The sequence below is a fragment of the Chionomys nivalis genome, chromosome 7 (assembly GCF_950005125.1).
Source record: "Chionomys nivalis chromosome 7, mChiNiv1.1, whole genome shotgun sequence".
NCBI lineage: Eukaryota > Metazoa > Chordata > Mammalia > Rodentia > Cricetidae > Chionomys > Chionomys nivalis.
In genome coordinates, this window is record NC_080092.1 from 35786149 (window position 1) to 35811304 (window position 25156).

At 43.6% G+C, this 25156-nt stretch overlaps 1 protein-coding gene across 1 annotated transcript; it reads right to left on the reverse strand.

The window, feature by feature from the left end:
• Positions 1-976: 976 nt before the first annotated feature.
• On the reverse strand, positions 977-23676 carry LOC130876835 (uncharacterized). Its single transcript, XM_057773468.1, has 4 exons — positions 23671-23676; positions 21857-22315; positions 4673-4770; positions 977-1793 (listed from the first exon to the last, which is right to left on the reverse strand). Exons 1-4 carry the CDS (start codon positions 23674-23676, stop codon positions 1619-1621), a joined length of 738 nt encoding a protein of 245 aa, XP_057629451.1. The 3' UTR covers positions 977-1618.
• Between the last annotated feature and the right edge of the window lie 1480 nt (positions 23677-25156).

Sequence of the window (25156 nt, forward strand, 5' to 3'; positions counted from 1 at the left end):
TACAGTGAATTATGTATTAACCAGCTAAAAATAGAATTTTTTCGTGTGTGTCTTTTTTCTTTTCTTTTCTTTTCTTTTGATTTTTGAGACAGGGTTTCTCTGTAGCTTTGGAGCCCGTCCTGGATCTCGAACAGAGATCCATCTGTCTCTGCCTCCCTAGTGCTGAGATTAAAGGCATGCGCCACCTCGCCGGGCATAACTCAAAGTCTTAATCAGACACAGCTTACCACCTAGCGACACCGTCTGCCCTCTGACTGTAATTAATTCATCCGTGTGTTTACTCTGTAGCGCTAGGGATGGAACCCGGGGCGTGAACACCCCAGGCAAGCATCCTGGCACTTGTGCTACGACTCCAGGCCTTCACCAGTAAAGTTTGAATCACGCATGTCAGGCAAATTTGGCCAATGTGTTCCAATAATTTGTGTTACACAAAATAGAACAGAGAATTGTGTAAATGGATAGGAAGTTTAGAGCTAGGCATTGTTTGAAGATCATACTTTTGCTGTTTTCTTTTTTTCCTTTTTCTTGAGACGGGCTCCTCCAGCGCCATTTATGATTGCACTTTCTCCATTAATTTTACTTTGGTTTTCAGGTCACTATGAGGACAGATGTGGTTCACCTTCCACCCTCTGAAGGCCAAGCTCACACAGTTTCTGATGACAGGCAAGAGGACAAGGGTCTTCCTGGGGCACCCCGACTTGTTAAGTCACAGTTCTCTGGAATTTGGATTTGTTTTGAATGTTTTCTTTTTCTTTTGAGGTGCTGGGATGGAACCCAGGGTCTTAGGCATGGCAGATTGTTGTAATAGGAGCGGCGGGGCTGCGTCCCCGGCACCCAGCCGCCCGCATGGCTAGCTTATGCCCCAAAATAATTACACGGAAACTGTATTCTTTTAATCACTGCCTGGCCCATTAGTTCCAGCCTCTTATTGGCTAGCTCTTACATATTGATCTAACCCATTTCTAATATTCTGTGTAGTACCACGAGCTGGCTTACCAGGAAAGATCTTAACCTGCGTCTGTCTGGAGTGGGAGAATCATGGCGACTCACTGACTCGGCTTCTTTCTCCCAGCATTCTCTTCTGTTTACTCCACCCACCTAAGGGTTGGCCTATCAAATGGGCCTAGGCAGTTTCTTTATTAGTTAACCAATGACCTTCCTCCATCATTTCCCCTTTTTCTGTTTAAACAAAAAAAGAAAGGCTTTCATTTTAACATAGTAAGATTACATATAGCAAAACAGTTATCAAGCAAGAATTACAGTTATAATATTTATATCTATTTTATCATAACTAAGGAAAACTATAACTATCTATCCATTCTTTAACTCCATCAAAGACTCCAGAAGGATATAATATTACCTAAGTAAACAAGAAGTAAGATACTTTAAACTCTAGAAATGACAGAGACATCTCGCTGCCTGGACAGTCATCCAAAGTTTCTCTGTACCGTTGGGGCATCTGTCTTTAGCCTACAGGCCCACAGTATCCAGCAGACATTTTTATCAAGCAGGAAATTCTAAAGACAGTTTAGTCACTTTTTGTTGTGTCCTGCAGAATGTCTTGCAGACTCTTTTATGAGTCAGGAACCCCGAAAGACCATCTCACCCTTAGGCAAGTTTAGCAGTCCTCTCTCTGTAGGTTCTTTGTGTCCAGTTTATGCAACAGTCCAGGCAAGAACAGTTTCTTGCCCAAATGGCTATCAAACTCCTTAAGGAGCCTCTTTGGTGCCCATCTTCCTCTTGAAGTAGATTGGTGCTGCCAGGAGCAGATGTGTCTCATTGTCATGAAAAGCCTTAAGTTATTAAAGAAAAAAAAAAAAAAGAAGAAGAAGAAAAAGAGAAAAAAGAAGGGGGTGACTGGTTTTTTGGGATGATTGGTATTTGTAAATTACTGTTTATAAAAAATTGTACTGGTACTGTTTCTTGTATATTGATATGTTAAATATTGAATGTGAGTGTTCCTACCTCTATTTTTGTATGAGTATGCTTATAACTTTGTCTATATTGTATTGATACATCTACCATATTACATTGTACATTTCTACCTCTGATACTATGACATTGTTTACAGTTGAAGATCATTGTCTTCATATATTGCACAGTTGTTTATTCTTTTAGTCTTCAAAGTTAGATAGGTATTAAAAATTATATGTTTGTCATATTTATTTTTAAGTTAATCAGGTCTTTTAGTTACATAGAGATTATATTTAATATAGATAATATGATCTTCAGCCTCTTCGAAGAGCTGTAAAAAATGGCCTTTAATCTAACCTAAAATTTCTATGCCAAAGAGACACAATTACTCCTGGCAACACCACTCTACTCCCAAGAGAACGTTAAACACCAAAGACACTCCACTGGAAGCTTGTCTTCTTGGCAAAACTGGCCTTTGGGTTAAGAAAAGCCCATACCTCAACTTCTGACAAAGATACAAAATATCCCTAAGTGGATAAAACAGGATTGTCTTATCTTGCCAAGACAGGGTAAGATAGTCCTAAAAAAGTTCCTTGCCTTTAATAATGGTATGCCAGTTATGTTAGGCCTTAGCCAAAGTTGGTTGACTCAACATTACAAACGAGACTTTGGGTGATTGCCCAGGTAGTCAGTTGTCTCTGTCAATTGTTACACATTTTGGATATTTTTCGATTGTTAAGTAATATTTATTCCCTTCTCAGATCTTTGACGGAATTAAAGATTATATAATTGTAGTTACTCTCTATGTTATTTAGACTCCTTGAGATAGAATGTTTAGCAAAAGTTTTGTTCTCAATATTGTTTGTTATATTTATTATTTGTTATTATTGTATATAGTTATATTTGGTTTGGTTCTATCTTATTTAGACAAAAGGGGGAGATGTAGGGACATAGCCCCACCCATTGGGGGCGTGTTCGCCTCGGGCTAATGCTTACAGATAAATCTGCCGGGTGTGAGCCCAGCAGCCCTTTTTCTTTTGCTCCGCTTTTCCAGTACTCCGCGGGAACCTGTGGTCCTGTAAGTCTATTTCCTTATTAAAGCTGTATATATCTATATAATCTGTCTACATTCATTTGCGCCGCCACAGCAGATAAGTGCTCTCTACGCCTGAGCGACACCTTCTGTACCCCAGCTTCTGTATTTCTAACTGGAGATACCTCTCCAGAGGTATCAATAAGATGTCAGCTCTGTAGCGCTCCAGGAGCTTGAGGTGGAACAGACACTCGATATGATTATTAATTGCTTTTGTGATGCAGGGGATGGGACCCAGGGCCTTGCACACGCTAGGCGAATCCTCCACCACTGAGCTGCATCTCTAGCCCTAATACTAGCTCTTTAAAAACATGTTTTAAATTACACTCTATTTTGTGTGCCTGTCTGTGTGTACTTGCAAGCACTATGACGCACAGGTAGAAGTTAGAAGGTAACCTATGGGAACTGATCCTCTCCTTCCATCACGTGGGTTCTGGGAATTGAACTCGGGTTTCTAGGCTTAGCGGCAAGCACCTTTTACCTGCTGAACCATCTCACTATCCATCCCCCTCCTGGTATCAGTTTTTTCACCAGATTATTGACTATGCTTGAATAAACCCATTGCCAAGGATAAACAAAATAAAACTCTAAACAAACCAATTTTTAAAACTAGTAATTTTAGGCAAAAACAAAAACAAGCTTGATTTACAAAATACTCCCTTCTTCCAACCGTGAGAAACTCTCACTGAAGCATGGTGCTTGGTAAAATTAGAATCTAACATTCCAGCTGAGGGTCTGAAAAGACAGTGCGGAGCAAAGCAGACACAGGTTGGCGGTAAGGGACAAGGACCACAAGGTTCCTGTAGATGTCACAGAATCCTTCTCAGGTAGGGACTTATGGGGCTGCAGCTAAGGGACAGTCATCAGCAACCCGGTGGGTGAAATTCGGGGGGGGGGCAGGAGGAGGGAGGGATGCTGTGGCAGGAGGCAGAAAGCACTCAACACCAATACAACATTTAGAATTATTTTCCAGCAGAAATACTAACAAAGCTGGATCAAAGATAGACCAGAAACCAGCCCCCTCCAACTCCTCTAATTTTCCTTTAAAGATTAAGTTTTATTCATGTGCAGGTGTGCACACATGTCTGTGGGAGAGGCCAGAGACGCACATCAGATTCTCTGGAGCTGGAGTTACAGGTATGGATTGGGAGGTAAGTGGGTGCTGGGAACAGAACTTGGGTCCTCTAAAACAAGAGGAAGTGCTTTCAACCCCTGAACCATCCCTCCAGCCCCTCAAATGACTATAGCACAAAGAAGGTCTTAGGATAAGCAAGGCGAAGCTGATGGGTGGTGGGCAGGGTGATGAGAGGTAGAAAGAAGTCTGGTCTGAGAGCTGACACAGCTTGGGATCTGATGGGCCAGCATAGGGGAGCCTGAACCATGACAGAGCAGCTGGAGGAGAGACTCAAGAGCCCTGCACCAAACACCTCCTACCTGTAACATACCACACACTTGCTGAGCTTCTGGGGTACACTTCCCTTTGCCCCCAGAGCCCCACTTTGCCCCTCGTGGCCTATGCAACACCATAAGGATAACTGGTTTTGCAGCTAGGGTTTTTTTGTAAACAACCTGTGAATATCAACAAACAACCTTGAATACTGAACACACGTGGTTCACATCAATGCCTGAAACCTAATACAGGGCCCTGCTCAAGCTCACACTCACTCATGGCTGGCTTTCAAGCAAGTCTCCAGGAGGAGGGACTCCATTTTCTTCTTCCTTAGCCGCTTGACATCACAAGGAGGCCCAGGATATGCTGCCACCTGCAGGTCAGACAGAAAAACATTTAAGCGAGGACCCAGAATGCCCAGTTGAGCCACCCACTCTCAAGGCAAGTCCTTTCCTCTCCTCCCTCCCTGCCCTATTTATTTTATTTTATTTATTTTTACTTTTTGAGACAGGGATGTATATAGCCCTGGTTGGCCTGGAACGTGCTTTGTCGACCAGGTTGGCCTCGACTTCCTGTCTCTGCTTCCTGGGATTAAAGGCATGGGCCACCACGCCCAGCTGCTGTTTAAAATTATTTGAGACCCCGATATGAAGTCAAAGCTGGCCTGGAACCAGTGGTCCTGCCTCAGCCTAAGTGCTGGGACTGGAGACAGGTCCGCATGTCCCACAACACCTGGCAGATGTGCACATTAAAAAATTATTACATTTATTCATTGATTTGAGAGAGAGAGAGAGAGAGAGAGAGAGAGAGAGAGAGAGAGAGAGAGAGAGAGTGTTGGCACGCATGTACCATGACATGAGTGTGGAGGTCAGAGGACGATTTTCAGGAATCTGTTCTGTCTACTACGTGGTCTTGAGGACAGAACTCAGATAGCCAGGCTAGAGGACAAGTGCTAGTCCTATCCATATGTGTGTGTATACACACACACACACACACACACACACACACATATTTTTGAGACAGGGTCTCTCTACATAGCTCTGGCTATCACAGAAGTCACTGTGTAGACTAGGCTGGTCTCTGACTCACAGAGATCCACCTGCTTTTGCCTCCTAAGAGCTGGGATTAACCCATGAGCCACTATGCCCACTGCAGCTATAGTTTATATGCTTGGCTTTTATTCATTTATAGAACCTTCATAGCACCTGGTGAACGCTTTTTAAAAGGTCCTTGCCAATCGGCCTGATGGCAGCATTAGGCTGGGTGATTAAAATGAAGGACAGGCATCGCCTGATTTCAAAGGGGTTTGAAAAAAGAAAACCTGGAGATGCTGAGCATCCTGGAGGTCATCCCCAAATCTCCATGGATACAGCACTGCCCTGGTGTTTGGGGAGGGAGCTGCATACACACAAATCCCTCCACTTGGGTCTCCCACTCTACTGCTGGAGGTGACATAGGAAGGAAAAAGCTGAGCTGGAGCCGCAGAATGGCTCAGTGGGAAGTGCTTGCACACAAGTGAGTGCCAAGGCCTGTCATGTAAAGCCAGGGGCACTAGTGCGAGCACCTATAGTCCAATCACTCCTATGGGGAAGTGGGAGGTGGAGATGGGAGACTCACCAGAAGCTTATAGGCCACGGAGCTGGGAGTACACAGCACAGAGGCAAACACACAGACCCTGCCTCCAGCCAGGTGGAAGGGGAGGATCAAAGACAGCTTGTCCTCTAACCTTCACACATTCACCATGCCATGTGTATATGTGTGCTTGTGTATACACGCATGCATGCGTGTGTGCACGCACGCACACACACACACACCCTAAAACAAACCTCCTGGGCAGAAGCCAAGTACAGGAGGTAGAAAATGAGGACAGTAAACAAATATTTACTCTTGTATGCCTTTCTCTCCAAGAGCTCATGGACCATATCATTTTTTGCTCACAAATGCATGCCACGCGCCTTGCTAGGGATGCAATCATAGGAATTAGACATGGTCCTAGCCCCAATGGCATCTTTAGTTACATAAGAAACATTTAATTAATCAAGTCATTGTGGCCCCTACCTCAAAGAGTATTAACACAGAAATATTTGTTATTAGCCCAATGATCATCTAAATAAATGCAAAGTTGAAGCTTGAGAGCACCCAGCGTTGGGGGAGGGAGATGGGGAACGACCCTGCAGTAGGAAGCAGCAACCTTTAGGAAACACGCTGTGTGTACAGGCTGGGTCACAGGCAGGGAGCAGTGTGGAGGCAGGGTGAGGCTAAGAAGAGGCGCCAGGCTTTCAGGGCTCTTGCTGCCAAGGAGCCATGGCAGCCTTGTTCTCTGGGAACCACAGCACCTCTCAGGGTCCTGATCAGAGGAGTGAGGGACTTGGATGTGTGTTTTCCAAAGACTGTGCTAGGTGGTGAGCTGGAAGGCTCCAAAGACGGGCTGTCTGACTCCTTGAGGCTGTGCATATGGTCCCCCACACAGGCAAGGCAGTGTTGCAGGTGTGTCTGAGTGGGGGTCTTGAGAGGGAGAGCATCCAGGTGAGCATAAATAACCACGGTTTCCTCTCCACGCTTCCAGAGGGAATGCAGTACTGCCAAACCCTCCATCTTATGGCTTCTGACTTCCAGAACCATTAACAAATCAAAGTGTGTCTTGTTTTAAGGCACTGAGTTGTGTAAATTTGTGGCATGTGTGTGTGTGCGTACGTGTGTATGCATGTGCGTGTGAGCAGAGGACAGAGGCCAACTTTGGGGAGGTGTTTCTCTCTTTCTACTACATGGGATCAAACTCAGGTCTCCGGATGATTGCAGCAGGATGGTATGAGGCAGTCAGTGTGTTACAGAGCCATCTTAGCATCTATGAAAAGTTGGATCTAGTATCCTGAGCAGATGATGAGGAAGGCTCCTTCCCGACAGTGCCATTGTCATCTGTCCCCCACCCCACCCTCAGCTGTCTGCTGCATGCAGAGGTCACAGGAGCCTGACTGGATTCTAAAATCATAAAAAGGCCTAGGTGTACCTGCGGATGGTAAAATATCTGGCAGACGGTTAGGGCAGGGGAAAGTTAACTTCACGGGGTGTGTGTTAGTGTATGTATTTTGTTTACATGTATGTATATGACTGATGCAGGTGCAGAATAGGAAAAAAACTCTGGAACCGCTGGAACTGGATTTACAGGGAATTGTGAGTCGCCCTGTGGTTGCTGGGAATAGGACCTGGGTCCTCTGAAGAGCAGTGAGCGCTCTTAACTACTGAGCCATCAGCTCCACGTTTGTCTTGTTGCTTTGCTTTAAATTTTATGGCTGCAGATGTTTTGCCTACTTGTATGTCTGTATACCACACATATAAGAGTGTCCACAGAGGTCAAACGAGGGCACTGATTCCCTGGAACTAGAACTATTAGCCACCAAGAGGGTGCTTGGAATTGAATGTGGGCCTCGGGAAGAGCAACCAGTGCTCCTAACTACTGAGCCATCTCTCTAGCCTGTTCGCTTTTGAAACAAGACTTGTCTCAGACTCATTATGTAGCCAAAGACTATCTTGAACTTCTGATCTTTCTGCTTCTACCTCTTAAGCTTGGGGATTATAGGGGTTTGCCACCATGCCTTTTTTTTTTTTTAAATTAAGATTTTTCTATCTCTGTGTGTGCACACATGATTGGGTACATGCAGAGGTCAGAAGAGGGTATCAAGGCCCCCCCCCTCCTTTTTTTTTTATCATTTTCTGTCTATTCCTTTGAGGCAGGGTCTCTGTCTGAACTTGGGGCTGGCTTTTTTTTTTCTCAGTTAAGCTAGAAGGCAGCAAAGTCCCAGTGATCTTTGTCTCTGCTCTCCTCAAAGCTAAGCTTACAAGTAGGCATGGGGCACCTGGACTTGTGTGGGTGCTGGGATCTAAGCCCCATCGTCTGTCATAACTGCACAGCAGGTGCTCTTAATGGCTGAATCATCTCTCCAGCACCCCTCCCATAACCCCCGGGTTTTGTGCGGTGTTGGGGGATGAACACCGGGACCCTGTGCATGCTGGGTAAGCACTCTATCAACTGAGCTACATCACTAGTCCTCAGCAGCTCAATTTCCAATTTCACGTTTCTCTAGCCAGTCTCGGATTCTAGGGCAGGGTTGCTGGTGGAACCTTCAGTTACTAGGAAGTTAACTCGAGCCAACAGGGTTTGGTTTAACTGAGCTAACGTAAACTCTGCAAAGCATGAGGAAGTGACTCCAGCCTCTGCTAACACTCCAAAGGCCTGTGCCAGGAGAGGTCAGCCGAGGGTCAGAAGAATAGGGATTCCAGCATATACTGCGGAGAATGTGAGCCTCTGGGAAGCATTACTCGGCAGATACACTTCACCGTGCATTTTCAGAGAGCCAAGGGAAACGTGTTTGAACCTTCCCAGTCCACTTCAGACCCACAAATGCATGAGTAGGGTGCGGATGAGTGCAATGCTTAAGATCTCTAAAGTAGAAAAATGAATGTGGGTTTTGAAACAAAGCAAGAAGAATTTAGTAACGTAGGAAACTTCCAGATGATTCTTCTGGGCAGACAGTGTCTGTAGAAATGCTGGGGAAAGTTGAAAAAAAAAAAAAAAGTAAAAACAAGCTCAGAAGATATCAGGGAGCCAGCGAGATGACTAGTTGGGTAAAGCACTGGCCACCAAGTCTGACGAGTTGATTTCAATTCCTGTGACCCACATGGTAGAAGAAGAGAAACTGGCTTCCACATGTGATCCTCTGATCTCCACATATATGTGCACACACACACAAATAAGTAAATGTAATAAAAATTAAAAACAGGTTAAAAGGTTTCATGTTTAAAAGGAAGTAATTAATAGATTCAAATTAATTTTTGCCATTGATGGGAAAATATGTTTAAGACTGAATGACAGACTGGAGAGATGGCTCAATGGTTAAGAGTTCTACTGCTTTTGCAGAAGACTTGGGTTTGAGTCCCAGCACCCACACGTCAGCTCACAATCACCTATAACTCCAGTTCTAGGGGGTTTGAGCCCCAGCACCCACACGGCAGCTCACAATCACCTATAACTCCAGTTCTAGGGGGTTTGATGTCCTCCATTGACCTCTATGTGGTTCCTGCATATATGTGGTGTACATGTATGTACTCGGGCATACACACATATATGTGGTGTACATGTATGTACTCGGGCACACACACACATATGTGGTGTACATGTATGTACTCGGGCATACACACATATGTGGTGTACATGTATGTACTCGGGCATACACACATATGTGGTGTACATGTATGTACTCGGGCATACACACATACCCATTAAAAATGGAATAAGTATATATATTTTAAAGAACTGAATGATGGCCTTTGTAAAGCTAGGAACTTTCCAATCTCTACTCAAAAGGGGACAAGAAAGTCAGGCATGGTGGTACATGCCTGTAGTCCTAACTACTGGAGACCACAGGCTAAGATAGAAGGGTCAGGAGGGCAGCCTGAGTAAGACCCTGTTTCCTTAAAGAAAACAACAGTATGCAGGGATGGAGGGAAGGCTCAGCGTGAAAAGCACTTGCTGCTCTGGCAGAAGACAGAGGAGTTCTGATGCCAGCACCTACAGCAGCTGGTTCAGTGCCACCTGTAGCTCCAGCTCCAGGGGACCCAACAATCTCTTCGGCCTCCAAAGGCACTCCTGGCTGCATGAGCATACACAGACATATAAATACGCAGATAAGTAAAAGTAAATTCTTTATAAAAAGAAAAAAAATGGGTCGGGCAGTGGTGGCACACGTCTTTAATTTCAGCACTTGGGAGGCAGAGGCAGGCTGACCTCTGTGAGTTTGAGGCCAGATTAGTCTACAGAGTGAGTTTTGGGACAGCCAGGACTGTTACACAGAGAAACCTTGTCTTGAAATACCAAAACCAAAAACGAAGGAGGAGGAGGGGGGAGGAGGAGGAGGAAGAGGAAGAGGAAGAGGAAGAGGAAGAGGAAGAGGAAGAGGAAGAAGAAGAAGAAGAAGAAGAAGAAGAAGAAGAAGAAGAAGAAGAAGAAGAAGAAGAAGAAGAAGACGGCGACGACAGGTATATATCTGAATCCCAGTTCTGAAGAGTTAAAGGTGGATCGTCAGGAATTCAAGGTCATCCTTAACTACATTGAGTTTGAGGCTAGCCTGGACTACATGAGACCCTGCTTCAAAAACAGAACTGGGGGTGGGAGAAGAATAATTTATAACAAATATATGTCAAACAAAACTACAGAACTAAGACTACATCTACACTGAACAGAATAAAAACAGATGAATTAAATCCCACCACTCAAGGCTTTCAACATAATTTCATGGTTAGGAACTGGATAAATTAGGGGATTCCATTTAAATAGATGTGTGTACGCAATATAATCAGAGACCTATAACTTACATAATCTGGAAAATTGTACAAATATGTTTGTAAGAGATAGGAAAGGGTCCAGACAAAAGCGCCAGTACCATAACCTTGTTTGCCTATGGAGAGTGTTTCACAGGAGGCAGGAGTGAACTTTCCTGTCACACGAACAAGTACACTGCTTGAATCTATTGCAAAATGCAAGTAACCAACAAAATATAGAAAGAATACCAAGTATAAAAGCTGAATCAGTATGGTAGACATGGTGGAGGCCAGAGCTTTAGGAAGACTGATGGAGAATAACCAACAGAAGACTTTTTTTTTCAAAGAGGCTTAGAGGCCAGGTATGGTGACACACATCTTTAATCCCAGCACTTGGGAGTACAGGCAGACAGATTTCTGTGGAGTTTGAAGCCTGTAGGGATAAGCCCCATCCACTGGGGGCGTGTTCGCCTCGGGCTAATGTTTACTGATAAATCTGCCAGGCATGATCCCAGCAGCCCTTTTCTCTGTTTTCCTGTTCTCCATGGGAACCTGTGGTCCTGTAAGTCTATTTCCTCATTAAAGCTGTATATATTTTTATAATCTGTCTGTATTCATTTACGTCGTTTCATTTTGGCGCCCAACGTGGGGCTATTTTGTCCCTGCCCCGGCACAGGGGGGGCGCAAGCTCCATCTTTCCCAGCCTTTGCGAGCAAGTTAGTTACTGGAGCTCAGGAAGTGCGATTGGGCGAGCATAGCCTGCTAGCTTTCACAGCACACTCCCCGCTCGCTTTCCCTTCCCCCACTCCAGGCCACGATACAGTTGCAGAGCGGCGACCCCCACTTGGCCCCTTACGCTTAGCCGCTTAGCCAGTGGGCCTGCCCCTTCTTTGAGACTTACTCAGGCCAGAGCAGTTAACCGCTCCCTGCTTGACTTGGCTAAGCCACAGTGCCTGAATTAATGGAAGCACCTGCGGTTTTGAAGCAAAAGCCACCACAGCAGCAAAGTGACCCCTTCCACGACCAGTCTAACTTCTCAGGCAGTACAATAATTTTCATTTTGAGTTAATTGTTTCAGACCGGCTCTGGCTTAGACCACGTGGACTCAAGTGCATTTCTTTCGCCACCACTGGCAGGAAAACGTCATTACAGGTAAATAATTTTCTTTTATAAATAAAAAAAATGTCTAAAAACATTACCATTCAAGACTTTAACAGCCTTTTCAATTGTACCATGTGGGAGATTTTACAAGAAATGTCTGTCAGCCCACAGATATGGATCTTTCTGGGATTCGTAGTTTTCCTTGGTACTATATGGTTTGATAATAAAAATATGATAAAGTCTTTATGAGACGAGGTTGAATGCTTAAAAACAATTGAGAATGATAACAATCTTCTCAAAAATCAGTTTGAAGTTCTCCAGGCAGAGAACAGATCTTTGTTTAACACAACTCAACAAACTAAACAAAATTTAGAAGAGGTACAGGCTGATGTTAAGGAGAAATTCATTACTATGGAAGAGGGAACAGCTGATTTGAGTCGTAAGCTTCAGTCCCTTTCAGTAGGAACTGAAACATTAACTGAGAGAATCAAAACTGCTGAATGTGACAATCAGATTTTGTCTAAAGCTTATGACAGATTGGCGGATTGGCGGAAAGATTGTCAATACAAGAAGACACGGTTTATGCTATAAAAATTATGTCCAAAGATGAGATGTTATCTCTAATGGACAAACTTCATACTTTAAAATCCTCAATAAAGGCTTTAGAACATAATTCTGAACAGGAGATTCAGACATTGCAGAAGACAATGATGAATAGAATTAAAAAAATTGAGGAATTTCTAAATTCTGATAAAGAAGAGCAAGAGGTAGAAAGGCAAATTTTAACTACATCTGTGGGTAAATCTCTCCGGGACAATTCCCACAAAGCTCTACCTACAGTTCTACCTGCCTTTCCAATAGTAACAACAGAGAAAATGGTCAGTTCCAGAAACCCTAGGGTCATCAAGGAAGATACATGGGAACCTGTCCGTATGAATGATCTCAAAGAAATTAAACAGGCTGTAATGACTTTTGGGATGAATGCCTCTTTTGTTAAAGAGATGCTAAGATCTTGGGCCACAACAAACAAAGTCACGCCCTCTGACTGGTTACAGCTGAGCTCTGCTGTACTTGAGAGTGGACCGCAATTAAAATGGAAATGCTTATTCAGGCAAGAGGCTAGACTTTTAGAACAGCTGGAAAGAGCAAAGGGAATTGAGATTTCCCTAGATCAAATTCTAGGAGAGGGGCTCTTTTCTGACCCTCAGGAACAAGCTAATTTGGATGAAAACATACTCTCCATGTGTACTACAGCAGCCTTAAGGTCTTGGGACAGGGTGCAAGACCCAGGACAGAGAATGGAATCATTTGTCAGAGTTAAACAGGGTCAGAGAGAACCCTTTAGTGACTTTTTACAAAGACTAACTAAAGCTGTACAAATAGGGATATCTGACCCAAAAACAAGACATATAATGATCGAGTCTTTGGCTTATAAAAATGAAAATGTGGAATGCAAAAGGATTTTGGGACCTTTAAAGCTCAGATCAACGCCATTGGAAGAATGGGTCTTGCATACACTAAATGTTGATACATTTGACTATGACACTAAAACATGGGTAAAAGAAGCAATTTCCAATGGTAAAAGGAGACATCAGAATACCAAATGTTTTAATTGTGGCAAAATAGGTCATATAAAAAGGAATTGTAGACAACAGATTTTCAAAAATAATAATAATGCATCTTCTAGAAATAACAGAAATAAGACGACTCAGCCTTCAGGTTTATGTAGAAAATATGGAAAAGGCAGACATTGGACGAGTGAATGCAGGTCTACAAGAGATAGACAAGGCAACCTGATACAGACAGGAAACGTGAGAAGGGGGGCCTCACAGGCCCCCATGGCAAACATGGTTCAGTCATTTCCAGTTACTGCAGAGAACATGCCTTGTCAGGACAATTAGGAAGCCCTATGCCTACTGTTACAAGCAACAATGATCAGAAAGATGAATTCCGTGTGTTTTGGCAAACTTCTATAAATGATCAACGACCAAAGCTAAGAATGTGTGTAAATGGCATTTTAATTACTGGCCTGCTGGACACAGGTGCGGATGTAAGTATCATTACCCCAGAATCTTGGCATCCATATTGGCCTCTTCAGAATGTAAATGTTCAGCTCCTGGGAATTGAAACCCTATCTCGAGTAAGGCAGAGCACGAGATGGGTTGAATGTATAGGACCAGAAAAACAAATAGGAAAATTAAGGCCATATGTAGCCAATATTGCAATAAATTTATGGGGTCGTGACCTATTACAACAATGAAATACCCAAATTAACATTCCTGCTACTTCTAGAGCCTATATTTCTGAGAATAATATTAAAAGATATTACAAACGGAGAAAACCGGCCATTCAGGCTGTACAAGAACAAGCAATTGATGTCCCTTCAGAGATACCAACAGCCTTGCCTCCAAAATGGTTGACTGAGAAACCAATATGGACAAAACAATGGCCTTTAGCTGAGGAAAAGTTACAGGCTTTAGAACAGCTGGTACAAGAGCAATTAGATGCTGGACATATAGAAAAATCTACTAGCCCTTGGAATTCTCCTGTATTTGTGGTTAAGAAAAAATCAGGTAAATGGAAAATGGTGACAGATCTCAGGGCTATCAACAAGGTTATTCAACCTATGGGCCCTCTGCAATCTGAAATTCCTTTGCCCTCTTTATTGCCAAAAGGACGGCATCTCATAGTTATTGATTTAAAGTCTTGTTTTTTCACTATACCTTTACAAAAAGAAGATAGAGAAAAATTTGCCTTCACATTGCCTACTTATAACAATTCTCAACCTTCGAGGAGGTACCATTGGGCCGTCCTCCCCCAGGATATGTTAAATAGCCCCTCCCTGTGCCAATATTTTGTGAATCAACCATTACAAATAATACACGATAGTATATCATTATATGGACGACATTTTGTTATCCGATTCAAACATGGATACCTTGAACAGACTGTTTAAAGAAATAAAAATACTTTTACCTAAATGGGGATTACAAATTGCTCCTAAAAAGATTCAGAAGGGAGATTCTGTTAATTATTTAGGTTATAAAATAGGTTTACAAAAAATTAAGACACAAAAGGCACAAATTCGGAGAGATCACCTACGGACTCTTAATGACTTTCAAAGACTGTTAGGGGATATTTCCAGTCTACGACCAGCTATTGGGATAACACCTGATCTAATAATTCATTTGAACAAAACCTTGGATGGTGACAAAGATTTAAACAGTCCCAGAGAATTAACAGCTAAAGCAGAAAAAGAACTGACAATGATTGAGAAAAAATTACAACAGACACATGTGGACAGGGTAAATCCAGAGCTCGACTGTATTCTCGTCATACTACCATCAAAAATTTCCCCTACAGAAATTTTAATGCAGAGAGATGATATTATCTTGAAATGGATCTTTTTACCACATAAACCAAGTAAAAAACTAAAAACTTATGTGGAAAAAAATCTCTGAGTTAATTATAAAAGACAAGTTGAGACTTTGTCAACTAGCAGGCATAGACCCAACAGAAATTATAATGCCTTTCACTGCTGATAAACTAAAAAAATTATGGGAAGATAATAAACCATGACAAAGAACTTGTGCTAATTTTTTGGGAGACATTAATAACAACTATCCAAAAAGCAAGAGACTTAACTTCATAAAGAGAACTTCTTGGATCCTTCCTCAAATCGTCCATGATGCTCCAATAACTGGAGCCCGTACATTCTACACTGATGCCAATAAATCAGGGAAGGCAGGTTACAAATCAGAAGATTTGGGTAAGGTGGAACAAAGTCCTTATGATTCTGTCCAAAAGGCAGAATTATATGCCATTCTTATGGTGCTAAAGGGATTTTAAAGAACCTATTAATATAGTTACTGATTCACAATATGCAAAAAGAGTTATTTTACATATTGAAACTGCTAAATTTATACCTGATGATACAGAACTAAACTCTTTGTTTATCCAGGTGCAAGATTTGATTAGGAACAGGCTTTGCCCTATGTACATAACACACATCTGATCCCATACGGGTCTGCCAGGTCCTCTAGCACAAGGTAATGCAAAAATTGATCAATTATTAATTGGTAATGTGCTACAAGCCTCTGAATTTCATAAAAAACATGTTAATAGCAAAGGTTTGAAGAAAGAGTTTTCTATTACATGGCAACAAGCTAAGGAGATTGTAAAAAAATGCCCTACTTGCTCTTTCTATAACCAAACGCCACTGCCTGCAGGGGTTAATCCAAAGGGCACCCAAAGGAATAAAATCTGACAGATGGATGTGTTCCACTTTGGAAAATTTGGCAAATTAAAATATGTTCATCACACCATTGACACGTATTCAGGTTTTCAATGGGCAACGGCTTTAAGTTCAGAAAGAGCTGATTCAGTAATCACTCATTTATTAAAAGTCATGGCTATCATGGGTATACCTACACAAATAAAAACAGATAATGGTCCTGCTTATGTCTCTAGGAAAATGAAACGGTTTTTTGATTATTACAATATCAAACATGTTACAGGTATACCATACAATCCTACAGGTCAAGCAGTCATAAAAAGATCAAATCAGCCGGGCGGTGGTGGCGCACGCCTTTAATCCCAGCACTTGGGAGGCAGAGGCAGGTGGATCTCTGTGAGTTCGAGACCAGCCTGGTCTACAAGAGCTAGTTCCAGGACAGACTCCAAAACCACAGAGAAACCCTGTCTCGAAAAACCAAAAAAAAAAAAAAAAAAAAAAAGATCAAATCAAACTATAAAGGATATGTTAAACAAACAAAAAGGGGTGGAAAACACCCCCAAAAATAGGTTATATAATGCTTTGTTAACCTTAAATTTTCTCAACGCTAATGAGAAGAAAACATCGGCTACAGAAAGACATTGGATAATAAAAAAGTCTACTAAACTAAATCAACCAGTTTATTTCAAGGATGTGCTGACCTCACAATGGAAGCCAGGAAATATGCTACGTTGGGGAAGGGGATTTGCTCTTGTCTCCACAGGTGAGAGAAAATTGTGGATACTGTCAAAATTAATAAAGGTTCGTTTTGATGAAGAAAAGCCACTTGAAAAAGATAAATAACAATTCAGTCACATGGATGGCGATCATACTGACGGTAAGTAATACAGATAGGTTGGGGGCAGGGTTCTCTTCTTATCTCCACAGGAAAATACCCATCTTCAAAGAATTTAAGGGACCCTAAATATTTAATTACTGATGGAGGGACATGTTCTATAAATATTAATTATATATATATATATATATATATATATATATGTCTTAAACTTTCTTTGCCATTCCTCATATCTCTGTCTTTCTTTATATGTCAGTATATGTCCTTGTTGTTAATGTTTAAATTTCCCATAACAAGCAACAAATTTTCCTACAGTAATCTTTAAAGTTTCCAGGATGAAGATGGGGCCCCACAACATCAACTCAATGTGGTTTTTATGACATCATGAATTTTTTTTTTAAAGCGCTAATATTAGACCTGTTTTTTGGTACCAACTACACGAGACAATTTCAAATGGTGCACATTTTTGACAACACTCTGGCTGGACCTTCTCAAAACGCTCTGAGACTAGTTACAATTTTCTTAGGTCAAAGGTTAAATTGGAAATTTTACCATTATTTGCTTTCACAGGACCCCCTAAGAAGAACATCGCCCCCATGTCAGCTAGAAGCAATCTTAGAGGACAACATCCCCTCTCCCAACAGAGTTTGCCCTCAGGGTTAGGGACATCTTTTAGTGGTTGGTTTAGGGTTGAGGGGATGGGGTGATATTTTTATAGACTTAGGGGTATTTTCAAAAAAAAAAAAAAAGAAGAAGAAGAAGGGGGATTAACTGGTTTTATGGGATGATTGGTATTTGTGAATTACTGTTTATAGAAAATTGTATTGGTACTGTTTCTTGTATATTGATATATTAAATATTAAATGTGAGTGTTCCTACTTCTATTTTTGTATGAGTTTGCTTATAACTTTGTCTATATTGTATTGATACATCTACCACATTACAATGTACATTTCTACCTCTGATACTATGACATTCTTTACAGTTGAAGATCATTGTCTTCATATATTACACAGTTGTTTATTCTTTTAGTCTTCAAGTTAGATAGGTATTAAGAATTATATGTTTGTCATATTTATTTTTAGGTTAATCAGGTCTTTTAGATACATAGAGATTATATTTAGTATAGATAGTATGATCTTCAGCCTCTTCGAAGAGCTGTAGAAAATGGCCTTTAATCTAACCTAAAATTTCTGTGCCAATGAGACACAATTACTCCTGACAACGCCACTCTACTCCTGAGAAAACGTTGAACACCAAAGACACTCCACTTGGAGCTTGTCTTCTTGGCAAAACTGGCCTTTGGGTTAAGAAAAGCCCATACCTCAACTTCTGACAAAGATACAGAATATCCCTAAGTGGATAAAACAGGATTGTCTTATCCTGCCAAGACAGGGTAGGATAGTTCTAAGAATGGTATGTCAGTTATGTTAGGCCTTAGCCAAAGTTGATTGACTCAACATTGCAAACGAGACTTTGGGTGATTGCCGAGGTAGTCAGTTGTCTCTGTCAATTGTTGCACATTTTGGATATCTCTCGATTGTTAAGTAATATTTATTCCCTTCTCAGATCTTTGATGGAGTTAAAGATTATATAATTGTAGTTACTCTCTATGTTATTTAGACTCCTTGAGATAGAATGTTTAGCAAAACTTTTGTTCTCAATATTGTTTGTTATATTTATTATTTGTTATTATTATATATGGTTGTATTTGGTTTAGTTCTGTCTTATTTAGACAAAAGAGGGAGATGTAGGGATAAGCCCCACCCATTGGGGGCGTGTTCGCCTTGGGCTAATGTTTACTGATAAATCTACAGCCCTTTTCTCTGCTTTCCTGTTCTCCGCGGGAACCTGTGGTCCTGTAAGTCTATTTCCTCATTAAAGCTGTATATATTTTTATAATCTGTCTGTATTCATTTATGTCGTTACAGAAGCCAGTCTGGTCTGCATAGTGAGTTCTAGGACAGCCAGAGCTACATAGTGAGATTCTGTTTCAGAAAACCAAAACAGGGGCTGGAGAAATGGCTCAGTGGTTAAGAGCACTGTTCTTCCAGAGGACCTGAGTTCAATTCCCAGCAATCACATGGTGGCTCACAACCATCTATAGTGGGAGCTGACGCCCTCTTCTGGCAAAAAGTCATACATGCAAACACAGCACACTCATATACATAGATGGAAGAAAGAAGGAAGGAAAGAAGAAAGGAAGGAAAGAAGAAAAAAAAACAAATCAAACAAACAAACCAATACCCAAAACTATCCCAAAACAACAACAAAAACAAACAATAAATAAAGAGGCTTAGCAGGGCAGAGAAAAGGGTGCTTGCCATCAAGGTGATGACTTGAGCTTCACCCTAGGGACCCACAGGCTAGAAGTAGAGAATCCACTGTTAAATTGTTCTCTGACCTTCATGTGTGCTGAAAAACACACATGCACCCCACCCCCAATACACATACAAAATTAATTTAAAAACAGTCTATGCAGAAAAGGAGGAAGTGAAAAATACAACTGACATTTTAAAAGTTATAAAATTGCCACACAACTGAGCGATGGCTCATCAAATAAAAGCGCATTGTTTGAGGGCCAATCTTGGTTGTGGACTTGACTACATTTGGGATCAGCTGGGCATGCCTGTGAGGGTTTTCTTGACTGTGGTATTTGAGGTGGGAAGACCCACCCTAACTCTGGGCCACACTTTCTGGCGGAAGCCCACATAAAAGGGTGTGGGAGGAGGAAGCTTTTGCTTTTTGCCTGCTTGTCCTCACTTTCCCGGGATAGCTCATCAGGCTCGTTCCTGAGGCACTGAACCTACTTCTTCAGGATTCCAACATAGACTGAAGATGGCAGCCCTCTAGGAATCCTCTGGGACTCTGGGACGAGACTGGGGCTGAACCGCCACTGCATTCTTGGCCTTTCACTCAGGGGACAGCACTGCTGACTACCTGGACCACAAATAAACCACTTCAATAACTCCCCCTTTAACATAGACATTAATTTATAAGATTTTAAAATCTCCTGCATTTTTGGACCCGGAAGGTTTTATGAGAGTATTCTACCAACTTCCAATGAGCAGATATCCTTCCTAAATGAGCTCTGTCTGCACACAGAATATAGGAAATACCAACTGGTTTAATGTTATTGGAAACTGGAAGGAAGAGGTGATCACATGATCACCTTGCCAAAGACAGCATAAGCATTTAATAAAGTTCCATCAACAATCAAAAGCAAAACCAAAAGCGTTTGCAGACAGGATTAGGACAAACCTCCGTGCCCCCCTCCACCTCTCAACCTCTCAGCGGCCCAAGTTCAGATGGTGTAGCCACCACGTTTGATGCACTTTGTTTTTATTAGAAAGCAATATTTGGGGATTCTATTTATTTCCCATGGTTGCTGTTTCAGTTCGGCTCAGAGGGAGAGAAAGGAGTTCTGGAGAAAAGAAATAGCTTGTGAAAGCAAGTCACAAAACAAGAGATGAAAACCTAATTTTTCTGACTTATGAAACTGAATGTACTAAAAGCAATACCTAATCATACCATCCAGGAAGAAGCACAGGGGAGATCCATGCTTTATCAAATTAGGACGTCTGGCCACCGTTCTCAAATCCAGACCCCTTCTTAAAGATCAGATCAAGTTTTGTTTCAGCCATGGACCTTGGATCAGATCTGGGACCAGGTGAAATTAACTTCTGTGGAGACAGAAGCTGACTACAAGGGGGTTCTTGCTCCCAGGGACCAGGCAGAAAGCTGTCACTCAAATGTAAGCAAGTATCTGAAGACCTGGTCCCTGTCCTCTTAGCTTGTGGCTCTTGTGCCGTCTGTTTTATCTCTACTGTACAATGGAGTCTCACTGTGTCGCCTTGGCTGAGACAGAGCTAGCTGTGTAGAGCAGGCTGGCCTGAACTCAGAGATCCCTCTATCTCTGCCCACAGAGCGCTGGGGTTGAAGGTGTTCTCTACCAAAGCACATCTGTACAATTTTTCTTGCCAGGGTTGGTGGATGCCCTGAGGGCAGGGGCTGTCTCCAGAGTGGAGTCCAGTTCTCATGCCTAAGTGTATAGACCTCATCAAAGGCAAGACAAGGTAGCCCCATATTTCATCCTTCTGCTGGGAGGCAGGAGAATGATTCATCGTCAGGGGAGGGCTACCTTCAATATCTGGGTGTACCCATCCCTGGCCATCTTTGCTGGCATGGGCTTGTGGTCCCTTCAGAAGGAACATCAGACTTCACATAGGGGAAGGACCCTGGAAGAGGCCTTGTTTCTGGCCTTGTCTTAATGCTATGATCAAGAAAGGGGGACTGAGTTTTCTGGGTCTGGTAACACTCAGAAGGCAGGACAGGTGCACAAACCTTGACAACTAAGAAGTGGCTGAGGCTGACAGGTAAGGGTGGAGGGTAGGTTAGGAGCTGCTGTGAGTTCAGGTAAGGCAGGTTCTACATTCAGATGCATCCTCCCACATGGGATTTTACAGAAATGAGGATGGAGGGAGGGAAGAAGAAGAGAAAGGCAGAGAGAGAGGGAGGGAGAGAGGGAGAGAGAGGGAGGGAGTGAGGGGGTGAGAGGGAGAGAGGGGGACAGAGGGAGAGAGGGAGGGGGACAGAGGCAGAGAGAGAGAGGGAAAGAGGGAGGGAGAGGAAGGGAGGGAGGGAGAGGGAGAGAGAGAGAGAGAGAGAGAGAGAGAGAGAGAGAGAGAGAGGAGAGAGAGAGAGAGAGAGAGAGAGAGAGAGAGAGAGAATATGCTGCAAAATTAAAACGTGGGAGAAGACAGAGACCCCGGACTGCTATATCCTAGGCAGGCTGGTTTGAGGCATCCTGGATCCTCCAGCCTGACCTGGTGGTTCTGAGTCACTCGGGCCCCAGCCGTGCCATGCTTAAGGCCTTCCCTGCCCCGCACCAGGCGTCCTTGTGACCCGCGTGGACCCGGAGCTTGTCGTCTGCTCCGCAAGGAGGAGCCCGCGAGCGGCAGGGGCTGCGCTTACCTCGCCTGTGGGTCCGGGGTCCAGGTCGCCGCGCTCAGCTCCCCTCACCGCGGACGCATCTCCAGTCGTCGAGGCTGCTTTGTTTCTCTGCAGAGTAGCTGCAAAGCGAAAGCGAAAACCAGCGGAGGCGGGCCTGGCCAGTGCGCGCCCCGAGCGAACACGGCCCACGGGCGGGCGCTGTGGGCTGGCAGGGCAGTGTGCGCGCCAGAGTCCGCGTTCACAGCGCGCGCGGCCGGCAGTGGAGCCGCGGCCCGCAGTGGAGCCGCGACCTCTTAGGCGCGCTGCTTTGCTAAGTGCCCAAAACACCTGCCCAAGGGCACGCGAGCCAGGCTCCCGGCTCCCGGCTCCAGGCTGAGCGCCACTCAGGGCCTGGGCCCTGGACTGGACTTGACCACTGGCAGCACATGGGTCTGGCTTGGAGCAGCCAGTGCTAGCCTGGGTGACTGGAACTGAGTGACCCTACCTTGCTTGGGGAGACCTCACCTTCATGTACCAAGTGATTCTCAACCTTTCTAATGCTGGGACCCTTTATAATACAGTTCCTCATGTTGTGGGGACCCCAACCACAAAATTATTTTTGTTGCTACTTCATAACTGTAATTCTGCTATTGTTATGAGTCATAGTGTAAATATTTTTGGAGATAGAGGTTTGCCAAAGGGGTTGAAACCCACAGGTTGAGAAGAGCTGTAAAGAGTTAACCATGTAAGAGTTCTCTCTCTCTCTCTCTCTCTCTCTCTCTCTCTCTCTCTCTCTCTCTCTCTCTCTCTCTCTCTCTCTCTCTGTGTGTGTGTGTGTGTGTGGTCTTTTGAGACAGGGATTCTCTGTGTAGCCTTGGCTGGCTTTGAACTCGTTTTGCCAGGACTCACAGAGATCCGCCGGCCTCTGCCTCCTTATGCTGGATTAAAGGCGTGTGCCACCACCTCGTTCTAAATGTTGTAAAGGAAGTTTCTTGTTGCCCTAAGTAATGGCTATCTGCCACAACAAGATGTGCAGCGAATCAGTGAGGGATGAGAGAGGATTTAACCAGTGAAGTGTTCACTTGTCCTGCAAGCCCGAGAACCAGAACCCAGTCTCCAAAGACCCACAAAAACCTGGACAATCGCCGGGCGATGGTGGTGCACGCCTTTAATCCCAGCACTCGGGAGGCAGAGGCAGGCGGATCTCTGTGAGTTCGAGACCAGCCTGGTCTACGGAGCTAGTTCCAGGACAGGCTCCAAAGCCACAGAGAAACCCTGTCTCAAAAAACCAAAAAAAAAAAAAAAAAAAAAAAAAAACTGGACAAGCAATATGCCTGTATTCCCAGCATCAGGGAAACTGAGACAAGAGGGTTTCTGGGGTATGTTGGCCACTGGGTCTGTGCGAGAACCTGTCTCTAAAGAATAGCTGGGCTGGCAAGATGATTCAGCAGGGCAGGGCACCTGCCACCAAGCTTTAGGATCTGAGTGTGATCCCAGGCCCCATGTGGTGTAAGAAGGGAGCCAGTTGCCACAGGTTGGCATCTGACATATGCATATGTACATGTGGCACAAGCTTGCTTGCCCCAAGACACAAAATAAATAAAAATGTTGAAAAAATAAAAATAAAAAGGAAATGACCCTCAACTTTAACATCTGGCCTACACTTCTTGTTCGTGTGTGTGTATGTGTGTTAGCATACACTCACATGTGCATAACTCAGCAACACACATGTATATATCTCTCTCACACACACTCACACACACAAAATACAGTGGTGAACCAACTGAGGAAGATATTGACCATTAAGTCCCATATTTGCACACACATACAAAAGCACTTGGGTGAAAAGGGAGTACCGTCATGTGATCAGAAAAACTGGAAAATGCCAAATCTAAGGTTTGGACTCCTTGGTCCAAGTGCTGTCTATCAACACCTATTGGCCAGGCCCTAATCTTGTCTCTGATGGACCATGATTTGGGGTATTGTATTTAACGAGCCTTAGATTCTTCCCCTGCGGTCACACCTCCTTCTAGGTTTTAGGTGGGAAATGCAACCATCAATGAAGGAAATCCTTGGCAGACTATTTTCTATGAGCCTCTGGGTGGGTAACTTGAGAGCAACGGCTAAGTCATTGTGGACAGACAAGACCTGGTAAGGTTGGTGGTGTCTCCATGACGACAGGACAGTTTGAAGTCTAGCACGAGGATGCACTGCAGTCTTTGGGCAAGGCTTCTAACACTAAGTCTCACAGTTTGCTGAGGTTAGCCCACTGGAACACATTTTTGTCAAGGCAGACATGCCACAAAGTTTGCCCAAATGCTTTGAGCTCTGTCCTGCACTGGCCTGGACACGTGACATTTCTAACACTTGCTATTGGGAAATGCCATGACATATACGGTTAGCACCCCCGCCACCTTCCCCTTCCTGTGTGTGTGAGAGAGAGACAGAATAAATATAAAACAATTATTTTTACAGAGCCCAGAGAGAAGTCCAAAAACTGGAGTGAAAGGCAAATGAACTGCATAACTGCGAATTGCTTGCTTTGCGTTTCTGTACCTTGCACACGCCCTGCAGGATGGAGGCCTTGGTCTATACACAGGAGGTTTCTGTGTCTCCTGCAGGAGCAGAGGGAAAGGGAGACAGCCCAAATAATGGCGATAGGAAAACAGCAGCTCACAGCTCTTCCTCAGAAGGTGTTTTATGGTCTGCAGCATGAAGAAAATGGAAAACATTAGAAAGCCAAGGCAAGCCTTGCACAAGTCTCTTGCTTGTTATAGGGCAGTTCTGACTCGTGGGAGCAGAGTGGAACTCTGGCTGTTTTTGCATAAACAAAGTCTTGCAAGGTTTTAGACAGGGTGCTGCTTAACTTTTCTCAACTAAAGAGAAACTAGATCCACCTGGGAAGAGGAACCCTCAGTTGAAGAATTGCCACCATCAGATTGTCCTGCAGACTTTGGGGGGGGGGGCATTTTCTTGACTGATGACTGATACAAGAGGGACCAGCTCACTGTGGGAGGTGACAGCCCTGACCAAGTGGTCCTGGGCTGTATAAAAAAGCAAGCTGAGCAGCTGTGGGGTAGCAAGCCAGTAAGCTTCCTGACTCCAGGCTCCTGCCTTGAGTTCCTCCCGACATCCCTCAGTGATGGACTGTAAGATGTAAGGAACCCTTTCCTCCCTAGCTGATTTTGATCAATGTTTTATTCAGCAACAGATTCTAGACTAGAACAGTCATGAAGAGAGGAAGGAATTCCCACAGGTAAAGCCAAATCCTGGTTTCATGCAGGTGTGTGCCTTTGAGTGTGGGGGCCTGAGGTCATCGTCAGATGTCTTCCTTAATCACTC